At 44.3% G+C, this 21690-nt stretch overlaps 1 protein-coding gene across 2 annotated transcripts in view; it reads left to right on the forward strand.

Moving 5' to 3' along the window:
• LOC122794613 (protein DDI1 homolog 2-like) overlaps positions 1 to 21690 on the forward strand; it is an 897408-nt gene that overhangs the window by 513490 nt on the left and 362228 nt on the right. For both annotated transcript variants that reach the window (XM_044063181.1, XM_044063180.1), the window contains exon 6: positions 17353 to 17481. In XM_044063181.1, coding sequence (XP_043919116.1) covers positions 17353 to 17481 — 129 coding nt within the window. The remainder of the gene's footprint in view (positions 1 to 17352; positions 17482 to 21690) is intronic.

The following is a 21690-nucleotide window of genomic DNA, read 5'->3' on the forward strand; positions in this document are numbered from 1 at the left end:
GCATTCGCGTAGCTGTTCGCACACGAGGTGCCCATCGCTACGCCATTAACTTGCCAATAAATGGAATCTCTATACATAAAGACATAGTTCTCTAAGACCAAATGTAGTAACTCCCTCATTTTTACTGTCTTAGTACTATTGCTACCCAAATCAGATTCCATATACTTAATCGCATACTCTATACCCAAGTTATTGGGAATTGTGGTAAATAAAGAGACGACATCTAATGAAACCAATAACACTTGGTTTCCAAAACTATTATCCCTGGTGTGTGTGTGTGTGTGTGTGTGTGTGTGTGTGTGTGTGTGTGTGTGTGTGTGTGTGTGTGTGTATGTGTATATGTATATATATATATATATATATATATATATATATATATATATATATATATATATATATATATATATATATATATATCACACGCACACACACACACACACACACACACACACACACACACACACACACGTCCCTGAGGAAGTTTTCTGTATCTCTCATTATATATTTTGATTTATCCAGAAGGGGTCTCAAACTCTTCTCAGTATATATAGATATTGGCTCAGTACACCAGTTAGCCCCAGACACTGTTGGTCTCATTTGGGGATTCTTATTATCCTTGTGTAGTTTCACTAGTCCCTGAATTATAGGTATGAAGGGGTACGGCACAATAAAATACTGATATAAAGCATCATCTATCATTCTCAAACAATTCAGCTTCCTGATTTCAGACACTACCTTCATGATCATTTCATTAACCTTCTTTCGTGTAATCAGAGTATAAAAATCTTTATCAATTAGCATTAGATACATAGTATGATCATATTTGTCCTGGAAGAGGTTATACCAACGGGTCTGAGGGTTTTGAAAATGCCTTCCCAAGTGAACTGTGAACCGCTGCTGCTTAGTGAATGGCAGAAATTGAATACTAACACCAGTATGGGATATTTGAAACTGGTAATTGTTTCAGCTGATAGAGAAACTGCCTTGGTTTTGACTCTGATAAAAAGTAAGCATTCAGACCTTTATCAACATTTTAGTGCTAACATCTTAGATAAATATATATGTGAGGTGTTAGAGGAGGTGAGTGTTTATTCAAGAAAAATGCTGCAAATAAAACTAAAGAAATTAGAGACAAATAAGATTTTGTGGCAGGTAATGTCTTCACATGGCCATGTTATACTGAGAACTCTCAAAATGTCAACATGTAACTGCTGGGGTGACGACCAATCAGGATGTGAGTTCATTAAAATTGAATCAAGAAACGGCAACGCCACAAGCCGAACAAGGGAAAACATCAGGTGCTCGACGGAAAATGGTCACCACTGTGGCGCAGGTTCACCGTGGGAGGAAGTGAGGGAATCTCCTGTGAATGGTACGAATTTGGAGTCTTTTTTTATGGCTTTCTTGCCCTCAAACCCTTGCTTTTCCGCTGCCGATGAGGGGAGAGGTCTGTTACCAGAGGAGGAGGGCAACAGGGAGGCAGGAGCTTAATACGAAACAAGCGGAAACACAAGGATGCAGCGGTGAGCCCTTACACCATCAAAAAAGCTTTTCTCAGTGCCAAGATTAGTGTTGAATTTATCTATGCATAGTTTAATAGAGGATGAGACTTTTGTATTAAAAAAAGGACTGTCGTTTATACCTAGTATTGATTCAGATCTTTCAGAAATCATTCTAGATATTAAACAGTTTACTCGTAACTTAATGCTTAAATTAACTTTCGGATGTGATATTGTGAACACTAATCAGAGTTTAAGAAACCGAGTGCTTCTATACCTAAATTGAACCCTTTGGTGCAAGCATTTGAACATCATCATCACCATCACCATCATCATCTTCTTTCGGCTGTTCCCATTGGGGGTCGTCACAGCGGATCTGTTTCCATTTCTTCCTGTCCTCTGCATCTTGCTCTGTCACACCAACCACCTGCATATCCTCTCTCACCACATCCATAAACCTTATCTTATGCCTTCCTCTTTTTCTGTTACCTGGTAGCGTCATCCTTAGCATCTATTTCCCAATATACTCTGCATCCCTCCTCAGCACATCCAAACTAACGTAATCTTGCCTGTCTGGCTTTGTCTCCAAACCTTCCAACCTGTGCTGACACTCTAATATACGTATTCCTAATCCTGTCCACCCTTGTCACACCCAGGGCAAATCTTAACATCTTTAACTCTGCCACATCCAGCTCAGACTCCTGCCTTTTTGTCAGTGCCACTGTCTCCAACCCATATAACATAGCTGTTGTCACTACCCTCTTGTAGACCTTCCCTTTCACTCTTACTGGTACTCGTCTGTCACACATCACTCCTGACACCCTTCTCCAATCACTCCATCCTGCCTGTACTCTCTTCTTCACCTCTCTTCCACACTCACCATTACTCTGAACTATTCATCCCAAGTATTTAAACTCATCCACCTTCCCCACCTATACTCCTTGCATCCTCAACATTCCTCTATCCTCCCTCTCACTCACACACATATATTCTGTCTTCGTCCTGCTGACCTTCATTCCTCTTCTCTCTAGAGCACATCTCCATCTCTCCAGGGTCTCCTCCACCTGTTCCCTACTCTCACTACAGATCACAATGTCATCTGCAAACATCATAGTCCACTGGGACTCCTGTCTGATCTCATCTGTCAACCTGTCCATCACCATTGCAAATAAGAAAGGGCTCAGAGCTGATCCTTGATATAATCCCACCTCCACCTTAAACACATCCGTCACTCCCACCACAGACCTCACCACTGTCACACTACCCTCGTACATATCCTGTACCATTCTTACATACTTCTCTGACATTCCCGACTTCCTTATACAATACCACAACTCCTCTCTAGGCACGGTGTAAGCAAGCTTTTGAACAAATATGTATAAATGATGCATATGACTTGTATTATAAACAGCATCTTAACAGGAAGAATTTTGAGCATTTTAATTTGACAAAAGAACAATATTCTGCACTTTGTGATTTAGAGAAGAACACTTCAATTATGATTCAGCCGGCTGATAAGGGTGGCCAAATAGTAGTATTGGATAAGGACAAATGTGATCATACTGTGTATCTAATGCTGAGTAATAAAGATTTTTATACTCTGATTACACGAAAGAAGGTTAATGAAATGATCATGAAGGTAGATTCTGAAATCAGGGAGCTGAATTGTTTGGGAATGATAGATGATGCTTTATATCAGTATTTTATTGTGCCGTACCCCTCCATACCTATTTATTCAGGGACTACCAAAAGTACACAAGGATGATAAGAATCTCCCAGTGAGACCAATAGTGCCTGGGACTAACTGGTGTACTGAGCGATATCTATATATATTGAGAAGAGTTTAAGACCCCTTCTGGATAAATCAAAATATATATTGAGAGATACAGAACACTTCCTCAGGGACTTGCATACATATACCAGGGATAATAGTTTGGGAAACCAAGTGATGTTAAGTTGTCAATCTCGTCTTTGTTCTTGCTGTTTAGGATCAGAGCCGATCCTCGGCTCCAACTCGGCCATCTTCTATACCTCCATAGCTGTTTACTGGATCGAGGCTACCCCTTATCCCAGAATGCCCAGCGTCAGCTACCCAGATCTCGTTTGCTGCTTCAGCTGCGAGGTTGCTTCGTTACTCGCTCAGGCTTAGTATTGTTTTGTATTGCATATTTTTGCTGTTGTAAAATTTTAATTGTAAAAGTGTTATTAACCTTAGTCTCTTAGTACTTATACCCTTTATCGCCTTATATTGTGTGTGTATGTGTGCTTTGTTGGCTGTCGCTCCTTTCCGCAGGCATCTTTTTCCTTGAACCCGTTTTAACTTAGAGAGTCCCCCCCCCCCCATTAGGTTAGCCATTTAAGTTGTAATAATTATTGTAACATTTTTTCTTATTGTTATTGTGGTTCTTTAGTTTGTTGTTAGGAAAATGTCTAAAGATACCAAGGTATCTGGCTTCAAAACGTGTGACTCATGCTGTCAGAAAATTTCTCTGACAAATGGACACACTGGTTGTGTATATTGTTTGGGCACTGTTCACCTGCAGGACTAATGTTCTATATGTCACGCTTTTAGTCCAATCGTCCTACAGGAGCGCAAAAACAAATTAATCCTTCGGGGATTATTGAAGCCTCAGGATTCTCTGGCTAAAAGTACTCAGCCAGCGAAATCCCCTAAGTCTGTCAAGCTGTTGGCTCCACCTTCAGAGCCGACTCCTTTACTTGACCAACCAAGTATGTCGGTGCCAGGCGGCACCGACAAGGCAACTCCTCCGTCAGATCCATCTGCTGTTTAGGAGCCGTCTCGGAGCCATAAGAGGCTGTGGTCTCCATCCTTGGAACCCATCCACTTGGCACCTCAGTTACTCTTGTTACAGAGTGAACGTAGCCATCATTCTTCCCGGTCCTCTCGATCCTCTAGATTATTGGATCATGATGTGGAGAGAGTAGTAAGTAGGTTGCTTAAGTCACAGGCCCTGGTAAAATTACTGTCCAGCCAACCTCAGCAGGTATCAGCTCCAACTGCCTCTATTTCCGTTCCTCCTCCGACTACATTTAGCTTGGAGCCAGAGACCATGGATGTGCAGGTAGTAGAACCGTCGGCGCCAATCATCATCTCTCCTTTGGTTCCAACGTTGGCTCCAATTATCTTGATTGTACCTTCTATCGAGGGATCTGGGCGTCGGGGCTCTCTCGTCTGCTCCGAGTGGCATCGGACCCTTGTCCGACCCCGTTCTCCCCCTCGGAACTTCGGCGCAGGTGAGCTCTGCTCCAACATCGGCCTCAGAGCCATCACCCTCGATGCAGAGAAGGACTCCTGTCTCTTCTGAGCCACTGCTTTCTCTGCCTAGAGGTTGGGATGCCTTCGAGGTCATGCGGAGTGTGCGGCCCCCTGAAACAGCTCTACTGCCAGCTCCATCGGCTCTGCCCCCCCCCCCCCGTGGTGTCTGTTCCAACCTCTACTCCTCCTCCAGACCCCAAGCGTATGAAACCTATGCCCCAGGACACCCCATTGGGTGATCCATCTTCTTCCGAAGCCTCCCCTGATCACTCGGAAGAGCTTCTCCGGAAGAAGAAGTGCAAAAGGAAGCACATAGACTCCCCTGAGTCTGTCACCTCAGATACAGACATGAATGAATCAGAAGGGTCCCCAAGGTCCCCCTCTGAAGAGGTTTCCTTTTTGGACATCCTTGAAATGCTTAGACAGAGGGGGGACTGGACTTCCCTAGCCCTTACCGAGGATGAGTCTGTATACATGGAGGTATTTGGTTCCTGACCTTTTACCTCCTGGGTATCTCCTCCTTTCAATCCACTCATGTCTGTAGTGGCGCGAAAGGCTTGGTCAGCTCCAGATTCTATGGAACCTACTCCGAGGAGACCAAACAAATTTATTACAGCCCCCCCCCCAGGACAAACAATTCCTCTCCAAAGGTGTGCCTGTTGATGCCATGGTGGTAGAAGCAGCCGCCAAGAAAGAGTTAGCAGAAGCCTCTTCATCTGTTCATCCTCCAAACAGAGTGTCTCGGATGATGGACAGATATGGAATGTGAATGTGTTCTTCAGCGACCTTTTCAGTGAGGTTTACACGTCTTTAAAGGGATCTCCTGAAAGAGCTTGGAGATACCCTTCCAAGATCCTACAGTTGAGGGAGTACCAGCCAAATTAGCTTCTCAGCTTGCAACTCTTAATTCCATAGTCAACGCCTCCATGAGGCTGATTTCCTATGCAGCCGATGGAGCGAGCAGAGCCGCAGGGACAGGTGTGGCTCTAGGGAGACATGCATTGATTCGGCTGTGTCAGTTTGTGGAACCCTTTCGAGCGTCCTCACCAATACTCCCTTTGATGGCTCCTTTCTCTTTGGGCCTCAGATGAAAGACACATTGACCAGGTGTGATCAGGAAGGCAAGACTCTCTCTGCCGTGGGAGTCTGTTTTTCCACCCTTTCCAGACCTTATCCCAGGGGTCAGAAGAGCAGAAAGATGTGGTTCTGAAAATCCCAGGGACCCCTGCCTGACACACGTGGTGATTTTTCTCCCAGGGGCAGAGGGGGAAACAACAATAACAGACTCTGCCCTCATGGCAGAGGGGGACCACAAAACCAGGGTGACAAAGAAACCTTCTCTGCCAAGCCCTTCCAGCATCCCTGAAAGGTTGCCCGACTGCTCACCTCTGGAGGCATTTGGGGGAAGACTTTCGCTGTACCCAAAAGCCTGGCAAAATATAACAAGCGACAGATGGGTATTATTCATTATATCCGGAGGTTACAAAATTCCCTTCCGTCAATCTCCCATAGAATCAAAACAGTCCATCCCAGATAATCCACCCAATCTAAGGGATCAAGCAGTCACAAAAGTTTCAAGACTGCTAGAAAAAAGAGCCATTCAAGAAGTCCCCGCAGACCAACTAGGATCCGGAACTTACTCAAGATTCTTTTTAGTACCAAAAAAGACAGGGGGCTGGAGACCAATACTGGATCTCAGCAGATTGAACAAATCTGTACAAAAAGAAAAGTTCCGGATGGTGACACTGCTGTCCATTTTCCCTTTTCTGGGTCAGGACAATTGGATGTGCTCGATAGATCTTCAGGACGTGTACTACCATATCAAGATGGACAGACGCTTTCTTCGCTTCCGGGTAGGGGCCAGTCATTACCAGTTCAGAGCTCTGCCCTTTGGTCTCGCCGCAGCCCCCAGGGTGTTCAAGTGTATGGCAGTAGTCATGGCTCACCTGAGGCGTCAAGGATTCCAGGTGTTTTCCTATCTAGACGACTGGCTCCTGACTGCTACCACCAGGCATCAACTCTTAGAGGCACGGGATTATACAATCACATCATGCACCCAACTAGGCATTACAGTAAATTTCGAAAAATCTGCTTGTTGCCCTGTCAGTCTGTCACATACATAGGAGCAGAATTAAACACAAAAGAAATGTTTGCAAGCTTACCACAGGAACGAGTTTCCACTATTCGTCAACAAGTGTTAATTCTAATGCAGAGCAAAAGGATTCAAGTCAGATATGTCCTCCAAGCTCTAGGCTCCATGGCAGCTGCCATTCTCCTTATCCCATTAGCGCTTTTCCACATGAGAATCCTTCAGAGGCTTCTTTTCACAGACTGGTCTTTGCAGGAGCTACCCATGTCTCACTTGATCCTGATCACAGAAACATGCAAAAGGCACCTTTCTTGGTGGATGGTCTCCCCACTAGTAATTCAGGGCAGACCTTTCATACAACCCCCTCCGGTAGCCACAGTGATCACGGATGCCTCCCTGATAGGGTGGGGCGGGCGTTTTCTAGGTAGGACAGTCCAAGGCACTTGGCAACTTCGCGAGTGCCATCTGCATATCAATGTCCTAGAAAGTAGAGTGGTGCTTCTAGTGTTGCAAGCCCTTCAAGACTCTCTTCCTTCTGGGACCTTTGCAATCCAAACGGACAACATGTCAGTGGTGTGGTACATCAGCAAACAGGGCGGGACCAGGTCTTACCCCTTGTGTTGAGAAGCACTCAGACTGTGGCAATGGGCGATTTCCTCCCAACGTTTTCTGATAGCAATGCACATCCCTGGGAAATCCAATGTCATAGCGAACAGGCTCAGCAGAGCTATCCTCATGCCTCACGAGTGGTCTCTGAATCAGGAAGTTGCGGATCTTATCTTCCACAAATGGGGACAGCCTTGCTGAGATCTATTTGCCACTCCTCTCAACAACAAATGCAGCAGCTACTTCTCCCTACTTCCTCTTCCAGGTCATATACCCAGAGATGCTCTAGTTCATGATTGGCCTCAGGGACTCCTTTACGCTTTTCCCCCTTTTCCCCTAATACCAAGACTCATACAGAAAGCAAAATCATTGGTTTGCAAAATGATCCTCATTGCCCCATATTGGCCTTGACAGATATGGTTCCTGTTCCTGCACCTCCACCTTCTGGATCAACCGTGGATTTTGGACCTGGTTCCAGATCTTCTGATTCATCAGTCAGGCGGGTTGCACGAATCCCTTCAAGCTCTCCAGCTCACAGCTTGGTTACTCCTCTTCCAACCTTAGCCAGGATTTCCAGTATCTCCCCAGCAGTCCGTGATATTATTGTTTCCTCGCATAAGTCTACTACGAGGAAAACGTATGCTAGTAAATGGAAATGGTTTTCTTACTGGGCAGAATTTAGAAATTTGGATCCTTTCTCAGCCCTAGTCCATGAAATTTTTGAATTTCTAGCACAACTTTTTCAGTCTGGTGCGGCTTCCGCTATCATTAGAGTAAAGCTAGCTGCCATTTCTAATTTTCATATCGGTATGTTTAATTCTAGCATAATGTCTCATAAGCTCTGCAAGGCCTTTATGAGAGGAACATCTCTTCTTAGACCCCCAGTTAGAGATCCTCCTCCTCCTTGGGATTTCAATTTAGTTTTAGCTTCCTTAATTTTGCCTCCCTTTGAACAGGCAGCATCATGTTCCTTAAAATTTCTTTCTTGGAAGACACTTTTTCTGGTTGCTATCACTTCAGCTAGACGTGTCTCAGAACTTCAAGCACTATATGTTCGTTGTCCTTACCTGGTGTTTCACAAGGACAGAGTTTCTCTCAGGACCAATCCATCCTTTATTCCTAAAGTCTGCTCAGAGAACAATTTAAATCAATCCATAGATCTCCCAGTTTTCTTTCCCAATCACAGCAACAAGGCAGAATACAAGCTCCACCAATTGGATGTGCACAGACAATTGTTTTTTTACCTCCATAGAACTAAGAAAGTCCGACCAGTTATTTCTTTCTTGCTTTCAACAAACAGGGCCTTCCAGTTTCTAAGGTGACCATATCCAGATGGTTATCTGATACTATTGCCTTTATCTGTTATGAAATAAAGAGCTACCAGCTAAAACCAAAAGGTCATTCTACTAGAGCATTAGCCACTTCTGTAGCCTTTCAGTCTAGGTTGCCCAAAGACTCAATCTGTGCAGCTGCCACTTGGGCAAACCCTCATACTTTTATCTCTCATTACAAAGTGGATATGGTCTCCTGGAGCAGAGCTTCCTTTGGTTCTACTGATGTTCTTCATGTTTCACTGTTGCAGTCATTACATTTGGGTAATCCTGCTGGTAGGTTGCCCTCAATTGGCCTTAATTCCAAAGTCCTGGGTCCTGCGTCGGCTGCTGTCGCCCCTTCCCTGACGTCAGGTCGTCAGGGGTATAAAAGATGCGGCCGATGCCATTTTGTTTAGTCTTTCTTGCCACGCGGTGCCCGAAGCAGAAACCGTTCGCAAGTGCCGGTTGGCCGACTCCTGAGATTTTCGAGTTCGAGTTTCAGATCCGAAGTCTTCAATAAAGCTAAGTACCCCGTTGAGGAAACTTTTTTCTTGCTCCAGACTGATGTCAGAAAAAGTTAATAATTGTATTTCTTGTGGGAAGCAAATACCTCATAAAGATTTTTAGTCTTACTGTATTCCTTGCCTAGGCCCTGATCACAATGTTTCTGGTTGTCGGTTTTGTGCTAGATTTAACCAACGCACTATTAAGCATCGGTAAGATTTTGCTTTAAACTATTTTGGACGCTGGCTTAATTATCCAGAAATGTTGTCGGATAGCCATCCGACTACCGGAGTTCACAAAAAATGCAAAGAAAATATTAGAGACAACCGAGGCCCAAAACCAACGACGAAGTTTCTCCTAAGCCAGTCGCTGGCCCTCAGTGAGGCACTTTCGCAGCCCTTGATGCCCGGTACTTTAGTGTCGCAGGCCGCTACCGACTCCCACGTGGAGTCGGCCATGCCGCTGGAAACTCAAGATATTGGAGCCTCGGATATTATCCCTTCAGATGGGTCCGGAGCCGCTTTGCAGGCACCGGCTTCTGAAGGTGTATTCAGACCTAAACATCTTTACATCAAACCGACTTCAGCTTCAAAGGAAAAGACTAAAGCACCTTCCAAAGCAAAGAAACAAACTCAAGAGCCACGTGGTCAGGCCTCTATGCCTAAAATACAGATGCGCAAAATGGCCGAAGCCTTGATTACCTTGATCAGGGGTTCCCACCCCCCTCCTAAGAGGCCTAGGCAAGAGACTGACTATGACTCTTCAGATCAGGTTTCCATTTCTTCTGATTCCTCTTCTGATCAGGAATATTCTCTTCCCTATGAGGATTCTGATGCTGAAGAATCTATCCCTTCAGCTTCTCCTCCAGAGGACTATTGTTTTGCGGAAACCTTACATACCATGAGGGAGCATTTCCACTGGGAGACCCAAGATTGTTCAGAATCTAAAAAGAGGCTCAGGGATTTCCTTGTACTACCTCAACACACTCCACTAGCCATCCCACGACATTGTAGATGATGTGTTTTCGGAGTTGTCTTAACCGTGACGCCTTACCTCCAGCTCCTGTTAAGCCTGACGGATATTACAGGGTTCCTGACTCTCATAAATTCCTTTTTAAAAACCCTGCTGCAGACCCAGAAACTATTTCTCAGGGTCCCAAAGGAGTTAAGGCTTCCGCTGCAAAAAACCCTACCCCCTCTGACAGAGATTCTAGGGCACTGGATAGATGGGGAAAAAAGGTTTACACATGAGCTACCTTGGCTATAAGGGCCTTAAACTGTCAGTTTCATATGCTCAAATATCAACAACATGTCATGGCATTGCGTAAACAGAAAATGTTGTTAAACTCTGAATGTGCAGAAAACAAAGAAATGCAGGATTTATTGCATGCCACTGAACAGGTTGGAAAGCATACTTTGCAATGTGGTTTTGATTCCTTAGAGGCCTTCTGCAGGGCCGCAGTTACAGGTTCTGTAATTAGGAAGCATGCTTGGTTAAAGGAACAAACTGTGCCTGATCATGTTAAGTTAAATTATTAGATGCACCTTTACAGCATGATACTTTGTTTGGTGTTAAGGCAGAAGAGGTGTTAAAGAAAGTGGAGGACAAAGCTAAATCCATGCAAACGGTCAAAGATTTTTTACAAGTACAGCCACGTAGGTTTAGTAGACACTGGCCAACAAAGAATTGGTCCTTTCCTTTGTCAGACAGACCTCAAAGGGGCAGATCCAGATGCCCTAGAGGCAGATCCCAGGCGCAAGGTTTATACCGCCCAAAGCAATGGGGGGGCGTCTACCTCCAAAGTTGGAGAAGAGAAATCACAACCATACAGGAAACAGTCCCAATGACTTCCCCCTGCCTGCAGCAAGCACTTATCTCATGGCAGCACTCTTAGGGGGAAAATTAGCACTTTTTTCTCAAAATTGGCACATTATAACCTAGGACAAGTGGGTCCTAAATATCGTGTCACAAGGCTACAAGTTCCTTTTCCATACCCTGCCAAAGGCAAATGGCTGGCCAGATCTGCCAAAAAAATCAATGGGCATAGGCACAAAAAACGACTCATCCCTCATGGACATGGGAGCCATTCAGCAAGTACCGGAGCAAGAGCAGGGACAAGGATTTTACTCAAGACTGTTCTTGGTACCCAGAAAGCACAAGGCCTGGAGGCCAATACTGGACCTATGTATTTTGAACACTTGCCTGGATATACCAAAATTCAAGATGTTGACTTTACAGCAGCTTCTGCCCATGCTGGGCAAGAATGCTTGGCTTGTGAAATTAGACATAAAAGAGGCATACCTGCATGTCCCAGTCAGACAGATATGCCAAAGATACCTCAGATTCAAGGCTGGCTCAATGCATTACCAATTCTCTGCACTGCCCTTTGGCTTATCTACTGCGCCCAGGATCTTTACAAAGTGCCTGGCACCAGTAATTGCATTCTGCAGACAGAGGAATACAACTATATCCTTACTTGGACGACTGTCTAATTCAAGCAGAGAACAAGGACATTCTTCTACAGCATCTCACGTTTCTGAAAAGACTTCTAACATGCCTAGGGTACACAGTCAACGAAAAGAAATCAAAACTTATACCCTCTCGAGATAATATTCCTGGGTGCAAGCTTAAATACAACTGCCCAGATGGCTTCTCATGCCAGACAAACAAAGGCAACTGACTACCTATTTCAAAATGTTGGCAACAAAGACCCAGTTATCTGTAAGAAAAATTCTACAGGCTTTGGGCTTCATGGCATCCTGCGTCCTACTAATTCCATATGCAAGACTGCATATGAGGAAACTTCAGTGGTACCTAAAAAGTGTTTGGACTCAACATTGCCACAACCTGGAAACTATGATTACTCTCATTCCCTGCCTGCAACAGGAGTTTCGATGGTAGGCAAAGGCTTGTCACCAAAACAAGGGACAGCCGTTCACATTACCCCCAGCCAGGCAGACACTAACAACGGATGCATCAGATTATGCCTGGGGGGCCCACAAGGCAGGAAGATGCATTCAGGGCACATGGACCTCAAACCAAATGCATCTACATATCAATCAAAAAGAGGTGGTAGCAGTTCAAAATGCCCTGACAGCCTTCAAGGACCTACTTCATCCAGGACAACTACTGATAAAGACAGACAACACCATGGTCATGTGATATATAAACAAGCAGGGGGGCATACATTCTTACCCCCTTTGCCGACTAGCCATGACCTTGTGGGACACAGCATTGACTTACCAAGTAGATCTGCAGGCGCAGTTCCTGCCAGGAAGGAAAAATACTCTGGCAGACGATCTAAGCAGAAACCTCATGGATCCCCCACGAGTGGCACCCGGATCCACAAGTCTTCAGCATGATAACATGAAAATGGGGATGCCCGGATATAGATCTATTTGCCTCCCCTCACAACTACCAACTAAAAAGATTCTGCACAAGGATTTATCATAGACAAGCATGGAAAGTGGACGCCCTCTCTTTCAGCTGGAAAAGCCTATCAGTATATGCATTTCCCCCTCTGCCTCTCCTTCCCCAAGGTACTCCTAAAGGTCAGACAGTAGAAGCCAAAGATGATACTGATTGCCCCAGACCGGCCCTGCCAGTACTGGTATCCAGTACTAAGGAGCCTGTCTCAATGCCCAGCTTGGACCTTACCTCAAATACCTCATCTACTGTCCCAGCAAAACAGTCAGTTCCTGCACAGCTAACTCAGAACTTTAAACCTGACAGCATGACGAATAATGTAGTCACACAAAACACACCTCTTAGTAAAGCTATGATGGCTGTAATTTTGGATGCCAGAAGGCCTAGTACTAGAAAATCTTATGCTGGAAAATGGAAGAGATCATGTGCTTGGAACCAGGCACAAGGAACTGATACAGCTGTGCCAGATATTCCTCAGATTTTGCAATACTTAACTGAGATGCTAGACAAAGGCCTATCTTTTTAATCTATTAAAATTCATGCCTCTTCCATTTCGGCTCATTACAATGTAGAGCCACCAATCTTTTCTCATCCCTTTTTAAAGCAGTACCTCAGAGGAGCCAAAAATTTAAGACCTCCAAGGAGATCACCAGTGTCTGCATGGGACCTCAACACTATGTCTTGGAAAAACTCACCCTGCCTCCTTTTGAGCCAGCTGCTACTGCTGATATAAAGTTTTATCTTGTAAAACAGCTCTGCTCCTAGACCTTTTATCCAGACAGGGTCTCTCTGAGGACAAACCCAACATTTATGCCTAAGGTGGTGTCCGGTGTGGCTCTCAACCAAACTATTCACCTGCCAACCTTTTATCCAAATCCACAGAACAAGGGGGGGGGGAGAATTCTGCATTCTTTGGATGTACACAGGCAGCTTAGATTCTGCTTAGACAGAACCAAAGTTTTAAGAAAAACAGAGCAATTACTAGTGGCATATGCCACAGGATCACAAGGAAAGGCTATCTCAAAGCAGACTATTTCAAAGTGGATAGGCCACTACATTCGTTTCTGCTATGTACACCATGGCAAGCCAGTACCTAAGGGAATTAGGCCACACTCAACCAGAGCTGCAGCCACTTCAGCAGCCTTTCTCAGGGGAGTACCTACCAAGGACATTTTAGAGTCTGCTACTTGGAGTTCAGTGCACAGCTTTGCAAAGCACTATCATCTGCCATTCTACTCTAAATCCAGGGCAGGCTTTGCCACTGCAGTTCTGCATGGCCTCATAGCCACTCCTAATGTTGTTTAGCTCCAGCCTCCCAACCTTAGCTTTGGGACTCTAGCCAAATGTAATGACTGCAACAGTGAAACACGAAGAACATAGTACAGTTGTGTACACTTACTGTAAATGTAGATGTTTGAGTGTATTCACTGTTGCAGTCCAGGTTACCCACCCGCCATCCCCCTTTCTTCTGATGGACCCTATCTTTCCTTCTCTGATTTATACAACCTATGTGGTGTATTTGCTTGTAGATGAAGATAAAGTTTATATTGATGCATGTATATATATATATATATATATATATATATATATATATATATATATATATATATATATTTGGCTACCCTTTTAGGGGGCACCTGACATCTGGGGCAAGAAAAACTAAAGAAAATGGCATCAGCTGCATCTTTTATACCCCTGACGACCTGACATCAGGGAAGGGTCGACAGCAGCCGACGCAGGACCCATGACTTTGGAATTCAGGCCGACTGAGGGCAAGGATTACCCAAATGTAATGACTGCAACAGTGAATACACTCTAACATCTATATTTATGGTAAGTGTACACAACTGTACTTTCTGAAGAGTCTGTTCCAATGAGCCACCCAGGATTTTAGGTGCTAGGGACGCTGTCCCAAACAGCAAGAATGAAGGCGAGATGGACAACTTAACATAAAGGAGTTATGTACTTACCATAACGTTCCATGTTAGTTGTCTTCACTTCGCCTTCCTTCTTGCGTCCCTCCCTCCTTCCCCCTTCCTAGAGGATTGAGAGGAGTTCCTTTCTGTTTTCACTGGCTGAGTATCTTTTATTACTTCACATGCCAGGTAATTTATGACTCTTTCCTTGTTTAGGTGTATTGGACAACCAGTTTTTAGGTAACTGGTTGCTCTACTTATGTCTAGTGTGCGCTATCACAAATGAGATGTGGGTAGCTGACGCTGGGCATTCTGGGATAAGGGGTAGCCTCGAGCCAGTAAACAGCTCTCGAGCTATAGAAGATGGCCGGGTTGGAGCCGAGGATTGGCTCCGATCCCAAACAGCAAGAAGGAAGGTGAGATGAAGACAACTAACATGGAACGTTATGGTAGGTACATAACTTCTTTTTATTGGTTACATTAGATGTAGTCTCTTTATTTACCACAATTCCCAATAACTTGGGTATAGAGTATGCGGCTAAGTATATGGAATCTGAATTGGGTAGCAATAGTACTAAGTACAAATGAGGGAGTTACTACATTTGGTCTTAGAGAACAATGTGTTTATGTTTAGAGATTCCATTTATTGGCAAGTTAATGACGTAGTGATGGGCACCTCGTGTGCGAACAGCTACGCGAATGCCGTTATGGCCACTTGGGAGGGTGAGTAATTTAGTAGGAGGTCCTTTTAACAAGCAGGTCTTGTTCTTTAGAAGATTTGTAGATGACCTTTGTATTATGGGATGGTACCCCAGAAACTTTGATGGAATTTCTTAATAGATCCACCCATTTTTTGGCATTCACTGTGAAATGGTCTTATACGAATGTAGACTACCTAGATGTCACCATCTTTAGGGATGATAGGAACCTGCTTGGGACTAGACTTCATAGGAAAGAATGTCAAGTTAACCATCTCCTTAGCAGAGAAAGTATGCGCCCACTGTACATGTTTAGGAATGTGGTCCAAAATCAGTTATATAGGGCTTCTAGACAATGTGAATGAGCAAGATTTTCAACAACAGCTCAGTACCACTATCAGTGAGTTGGTACATAGAGGGTATGATATAGATATGATACAGAAGAATGTAGTGAATATGAGAAGTACAAGAGCCAAACCTTACTTTTCTGAATCTATACAGGATGACCGTAATTATAAGTTAAGAAGGAGAGGCAACAACAACATAAGAATGTCATTCTGTTATTCAAGGCTTATCGGTCAGTACACCAGTATTAAGAAAAACTGGAATATTTTACTGACTAATGAGCAAGTTAGTAAATATCTGGACCCAGTACCTCAATTTAGGTTTAGAAACAACTTGTGGTACAAGGGACACCAATAGACCAGTCACACAAGGAACAACCATCCCCTGTAGGAAGTGTTCTTTTTGTCCATATATCAACAATAGTTCCATCTTTTTGCATCCAGACACAGGAGAATGGTACTTCAACATCAAGGCTACTTGTACTAGTATGCATGTGATATATCTAGCTGAATGTAAAGTATGTAGTAAATTTTATGTCTGGAAGACTGACAGAATGCTAAAGGATAGGATCAGGGAACATATATATCATATAGGCAAGAAAAGCATGTTTAATGCGTTAACGAAACATGTTCCTAATACAGATAGTACACATAGTTTGGTTTCTTAGTTATAGGAATTAATTATGGTAACAAAAGAGGAGGGGATATGAAACTGAGGGCGAAAGAAATGGAAGCTCATTGGATTATTAGGCTGAGAGCAAATGCAGGGCATGGTTTGAATGATTGTATACCATTAAAACCCGCTTTGAAAGCCAGAAAATGAGCAGTATGAGGAGCTGGGTATATATTAAATGCTACCTTCATGATCATATACATATACTTTTGTTTTTAAAATATGTTTTTTATATATATTTTTTATAGATGTATATTTTTTTACACTTAATAGTGCTTAAATGAATTTTAGGATGTGTATCTAAGTTGTTACTTGTTTTATCATGTGATCTGAGCTTATTGGTTAAATATGGTACCTTATGTGCTCAGTTTTATTTCACATCTGAAGAAGCATTTGGTGAAAGAGCTAGTGTGTTTTATTAAAAGATTGTCCTTGAACCTGGAGCCTTGCCTATGTTGGTCATTTTTTACTACAGTATTTCGGCTTTTTTGCAACGAAGGTACCTAGGGATTAGTGGCTGTTGTTTTTTCAGTTAGACTTAAAATGTTTGTTTTAAAGATCATGTTTAGGATCCCCAGACTTTCAACAGGCGTCTGTAACATTGTCTGAAGCACTAATTATATTTTTGTGTTAGGTAGAGGCCACTACAGCTTTTTAGCTCTGTAGCACGTCTATCATTGTTGCCTCATAGTATGTAGTTCTCCAGTTCAGCCCTGAGCAGAGGTTCCTTTTTTGCAGAGACTACATATTCTTCCTCTTTGTACATGCGCTTATGCTAGGTGCTCCTATGTTCTCTCACATCTGAAAGACATGCCATAGTTGAATTTGTGAGCTGTGAGTGCACGTGTCCCAGGATTTTTGCCACAGTAAGTTGTGGTTGTCCAGTGATCCTGGGACTGGAAAGTGAAAGAACAATGTGTACTACAGAATTTTGAAGGAGTGAAAGTAATTGTCATAAGCTAAAGGTAAGTGTCAAGTCCTATAATTGTTTCTCCTCTTGTACCTAGGTGCCCAGATGACTATCATGAGTCAAGCCTGTGCTGAAAGGTGTAATATCATGCGACTTGTGGACAGGCGATGGGCTGGTATTGCAAAGGGTGTAGGCACTCAGAAAATCATTGGCAGAGTTCATTTATGTAAGTATAAAAATAAACATGATAAGTGCTTATCAGAACTTATGAGATGACTAAGCCAACTTGGTCTGCTAACCGGGTGAACCAAGTAAATGTTGTTAGATAGTAACACTTTTATTTAGGTGTACTATATTAACACAAGCCTTGTGGTTTTAATGATGTATATTCATTAAATTATTAGTTTTGAGTTGAGGAGTCTGTCTTGGTATATTGTGGCCTGCATAGTAATGCATTTATTTCAGGATTAGATGGGTGCGTGTTGTGGAAATTTTCCTTCAGTAACTGTGTTGAAATATTGCCAGATTCAAGAATTGCAAATGCACTTCCAGTTTATGTGAAATCAAGAGCTAAAACAAATTCTGCTAAACTGTAAGATGGCAGAGGACTGCTTTGCATTGGCAGTTGCTGTGGTTAAAGCTCAGTGCATTGGAGTAGTGGCCCCTTCAGTACTTGCTGTACAAATGTCTCCCTTGGCCGTTTGTTCTTTGGTGCATGCCTTCTGCATTACTGTAACTGGTGGAACTGGGAGACATTTAGGAAGTTCGAGCCCCAGAGATCAGTTAACTTAAAACTAAGCCCCTGCCAAGCCCCCCCCCCCCCCAAGGGATCAGTTGTCTTATAACTAAGCCCTTGCCCCAGCTCCCCCCCCTCAGAGACTAGTGGTCTTATAAGTAAGCCCTTGCCCAGCCCCCCCAGGGTTCAGTTATTTTATAACTAAACCCTTTCTCCAGCCGCCCAGGGATCAGTTATGTTATAACTAAGCCCTTGCCTCAGCTCCCCCCCCCCCAGTGATCAGATATGAAGTTGTTCAATCTCGCCGTTCATTCTTGACTGATGGGTTCGGAGCCGATCCATCAGCTCCGGTACGGCGACATGCAAAGCTCGAGGTCTTCCAGTAGCTCAAGACTAAGCCTCTATCCCATGATGCACTGTGAATTACCTCAGATCTAGTTTGCCACGGCATCTGTTCGGAAGTTCCAGTGCAAGCACGGGCCAGTGCAATTTAAAACTTTTTCTATTTAGCAGTTTAAATATTTTTACTAAATTTTTGACATAGGATAGTTAGTTTGCTTTTATAGCTTCCTTGAAGTTCCCCTTCCCATGTGTTCATAATATTACTTTTTAAAAGATTGGCCTTGTGTGTTTTGGCCTAATTATCTGTTAGAGTGTGTGTTTAAATAGCCTTTCTAGTGGCTATATACAGCCTTTCCCTAGTTGTATAGAGTTTTTGGATCCTTTATCTCAGGCTCGTGTGTGTGTGTGTGTGTGTGTGTGTGTGTGTGTGTGTGTGTGTGTGTGTGTGTGTGTCTGTGTGTAGCAACTTTATTAATATCTGGTTTGCGTGTTAAAGTAGTTGCATTTTAAAAAATGTCCAGACTGCAATCAGAAAATGTCCATTGCTGATGGACATGTTATCTGTGCCTGTTGTTTATGAGCTGTCCACTTACAAGAATCTTGTGCTGTCTGTCGTTCCTTTTCATCCAGGGCTCTGTTAGAGAGGAAAAGGAAGTTAATGGACAGGGGTCTCCTCTAAGTCATCTATGAATCTAAGGACTCCAAACATTCAAAAAAGTCTGATGACTCTGCGACATTGGCTCCACAGACTTTGGAGCCGACTGTCTTTTTTTGGAGCTGGTATCCGAAGTGCCTCAGTCACCATTGCTCCAGTAGACACCATTGGTGCATTCATCTAGATCATCTGTCAGCCTTTCAGATTATGGATCGATTGGTGCAGAAGCTCTTACAGGCACCAGGCCTTGATAAATTGTTGTTGGCTCCAACTCAAGTGGCTTTGGAGCTGAAGACCACTACTGTGCTTTGGCTACTCCTTCTCTGAGCCGTATCGGCCCTTCGGAGCCAGAAGAAGCAGACCTGTTAATCATGAAACCTTTGGAGTCGAGACCTGCTCCAGTATCCTCAGCTCCATCCACTCTGACGTCCTTGGTGCCGACCAGGAACTCTAGGAGCTGACACTCTCCAGTCATATCTGGAGAGGATAGTCGGACCGACTTGTCTGTGCCAACTCTTCCTCTCGGGGTTTCGGCTCGGATGAGCTTGGCTCCTACCTCCGGCTTGGAGCCCACTGCCTCGGTGCAGGAGGGTTTGACGGTTCCCTCGGATCGGTTGATTCCTTCCCATCGGAGCCGTGGTGCCTTCGAAGCCATGTAGCGAGCTTTGTCCCCCAAGACATCCTCAACTTCAGGCCTTGCTTCCTCATCCCCTAAAGCGCCTGTGTCTGCTTCTGCTTCCATCACCCAGGCTAAGTGTAGAGACCCAGAGCCTCAGGTAGCCCCACAGGGTGCCCCCTGCTCTTCCGAGACCTCCCCAGAGGCTCCCACTGAGGAGGTTCCCAGGAAGAGATTGTACAAGAGGAGACACTTGAACTCCCCACAGGAGTCTTCAACATCTGACACTGACTTGGATGAGTCAGAAGGGTCCCCACGGTCCCTCTCTGAGGATATCTCCTTTGTTGAGATACTTGAGATCCTTAGGCAGAGGGGTGATTAGCAGCCCAAAAGCCCTACTGAGAATGTCAGTTCTCCTGAAGGCTTTCAGGTCTTAACCCTCCACCTCTTGGGTATCTCCACCCTTTGATGAGCTCATGCAGTTGGTTTCTCGAAGGGCGTGGGAGTCATCGGAGTCCATGGAGCCTGTCCTTAGGAGGTGTAACAAGTTTATATCAGCCCCACCAGACAAAACTTTCTTAACCAAAGGAGTCCCAGTTGATGCCATGGTGGTGGTGGTGGCAGCCACCAAAAAGGAAATGTCTGAGACTTCCTCGTCTATCCTTCCTCGTAATAGAGAGTGTAGGATCATGGATAGATATGGGAAACGCATGTTCAGTTCAACGACTTTTGCTCTCTGTTCACTGAACTACTTAACCCATTTTACTAGGTTACAAACAGATCTCCTTAAGGAGCTGGGAGATGCTCTTCACGATAAAGTTGCTGCAGGCACCTCTGACAAAGTTGCTGCCCAGCTTTCTATCCTAAATTCTGTTGTCAACTCATCCATGCGTCTCATATTCTATGCAGCTGATGGAACGAGTAGGACAGCGGGTACAGGAATCATTCTTAGAAGACATTCCTGGATGCGCTTGTGTTCTTTTGCGGAGCCCTTTAAGTCATCCTTCGTGAATACTCCCTTTGATGGCTCATCTTTTTTTGGACCTAAAGTGAAGGAAACCTTGACCAGGTGTGAACAGGAGGGAAAGACTCTGCCGTCGGAGTCCATTTTTACACCCCTACACAACCTTATCCCAAAGGTCAAAGGGGAGGGAAAATGTGGTTCCAGAAAGCTCAAGGAGCCTTTCAGGACACAGTGGTGAACCTCCCTCCAGGGGCAGAGGAGGTGGTAATAGTGGAAGACTCCGCCCTCGTGGCAGAGAGGGTCCACAACATCAGGGTGACAGAGATCACTTCTCTGGGCAACCCTATCAGCGCTCCTGAAAAGAGGCCCTACTGTCCTGCTCTGGAGGCAGTTGGGGGTCACTTATCTTTGTACCCAGACGCCTGGCAAGGAATAACAAAAGACAGCTGGGTATAAAGTATCAATTCCAGAGGGTACTTCATACCATTCACCACACCCCCCTTCGTTCATAAGCAGAATCCCAGATGTTCCACCAAGTTACAGGGAACAAGCAACTATAGAGGTCCGAAAGTTGCTACAAAAAGAGTCATCCAGCCAATCCCAGCAGACCAAACAGGGTCCGGAACTTACTCAAGATTATTTTTGGTTCCAAAGAAAATAGGGTACTGGAGACCCATTTTGGACCTCAGCAGACTCAACCAATATGTAAAGAAAGAGAAGTTACAGATGGTCACACTTCAGTCTATACTTCCCTTCTTAGAGAAAGACAATTGGATGTGCTTGATAGATCTCAAGGATGCGTACTACCACATAAAGATGGGCAGGCCATTCAGAGATCACCTGCATTTCTGGCTGGGAGCCAATCATTTTCAGTTTTGAGCCCTGACCTTTGGTGTCACTACAGCTCTCAGACTGTTCAAATGCATGGCAGTGGTTACAGCTCACCTGAGGTGTCTGGGATTCCAGGTGTTTCTGTACCTAGACGATTGGCTCCTTACCACCACCACCAGGCATCAACTTATTCAGGCAAGGGAGTACACTCTGTCACTCTGCAGTCATTTAGGTATTACAGTCAACACAGAAAAGACTGCCTTGTCGCCATCACAGCATATCATTTTTATC

The sequence above is a fragment of the Protopterus annectens genome, chromosome 2.part1 (assembly GCF_019279795.1).
Source record: "Protopterus annectens isolate FY-2018-M chromosome 2.part1, PAN1.0, whole genome shotgun sequence".
In the NCBI taxonomy this organism is placed as follows: Eukaryota; Metazoa; Chordata; order Ceratodontiformes; family Protopteridae; genus Protopterus; species Protopterus annectens.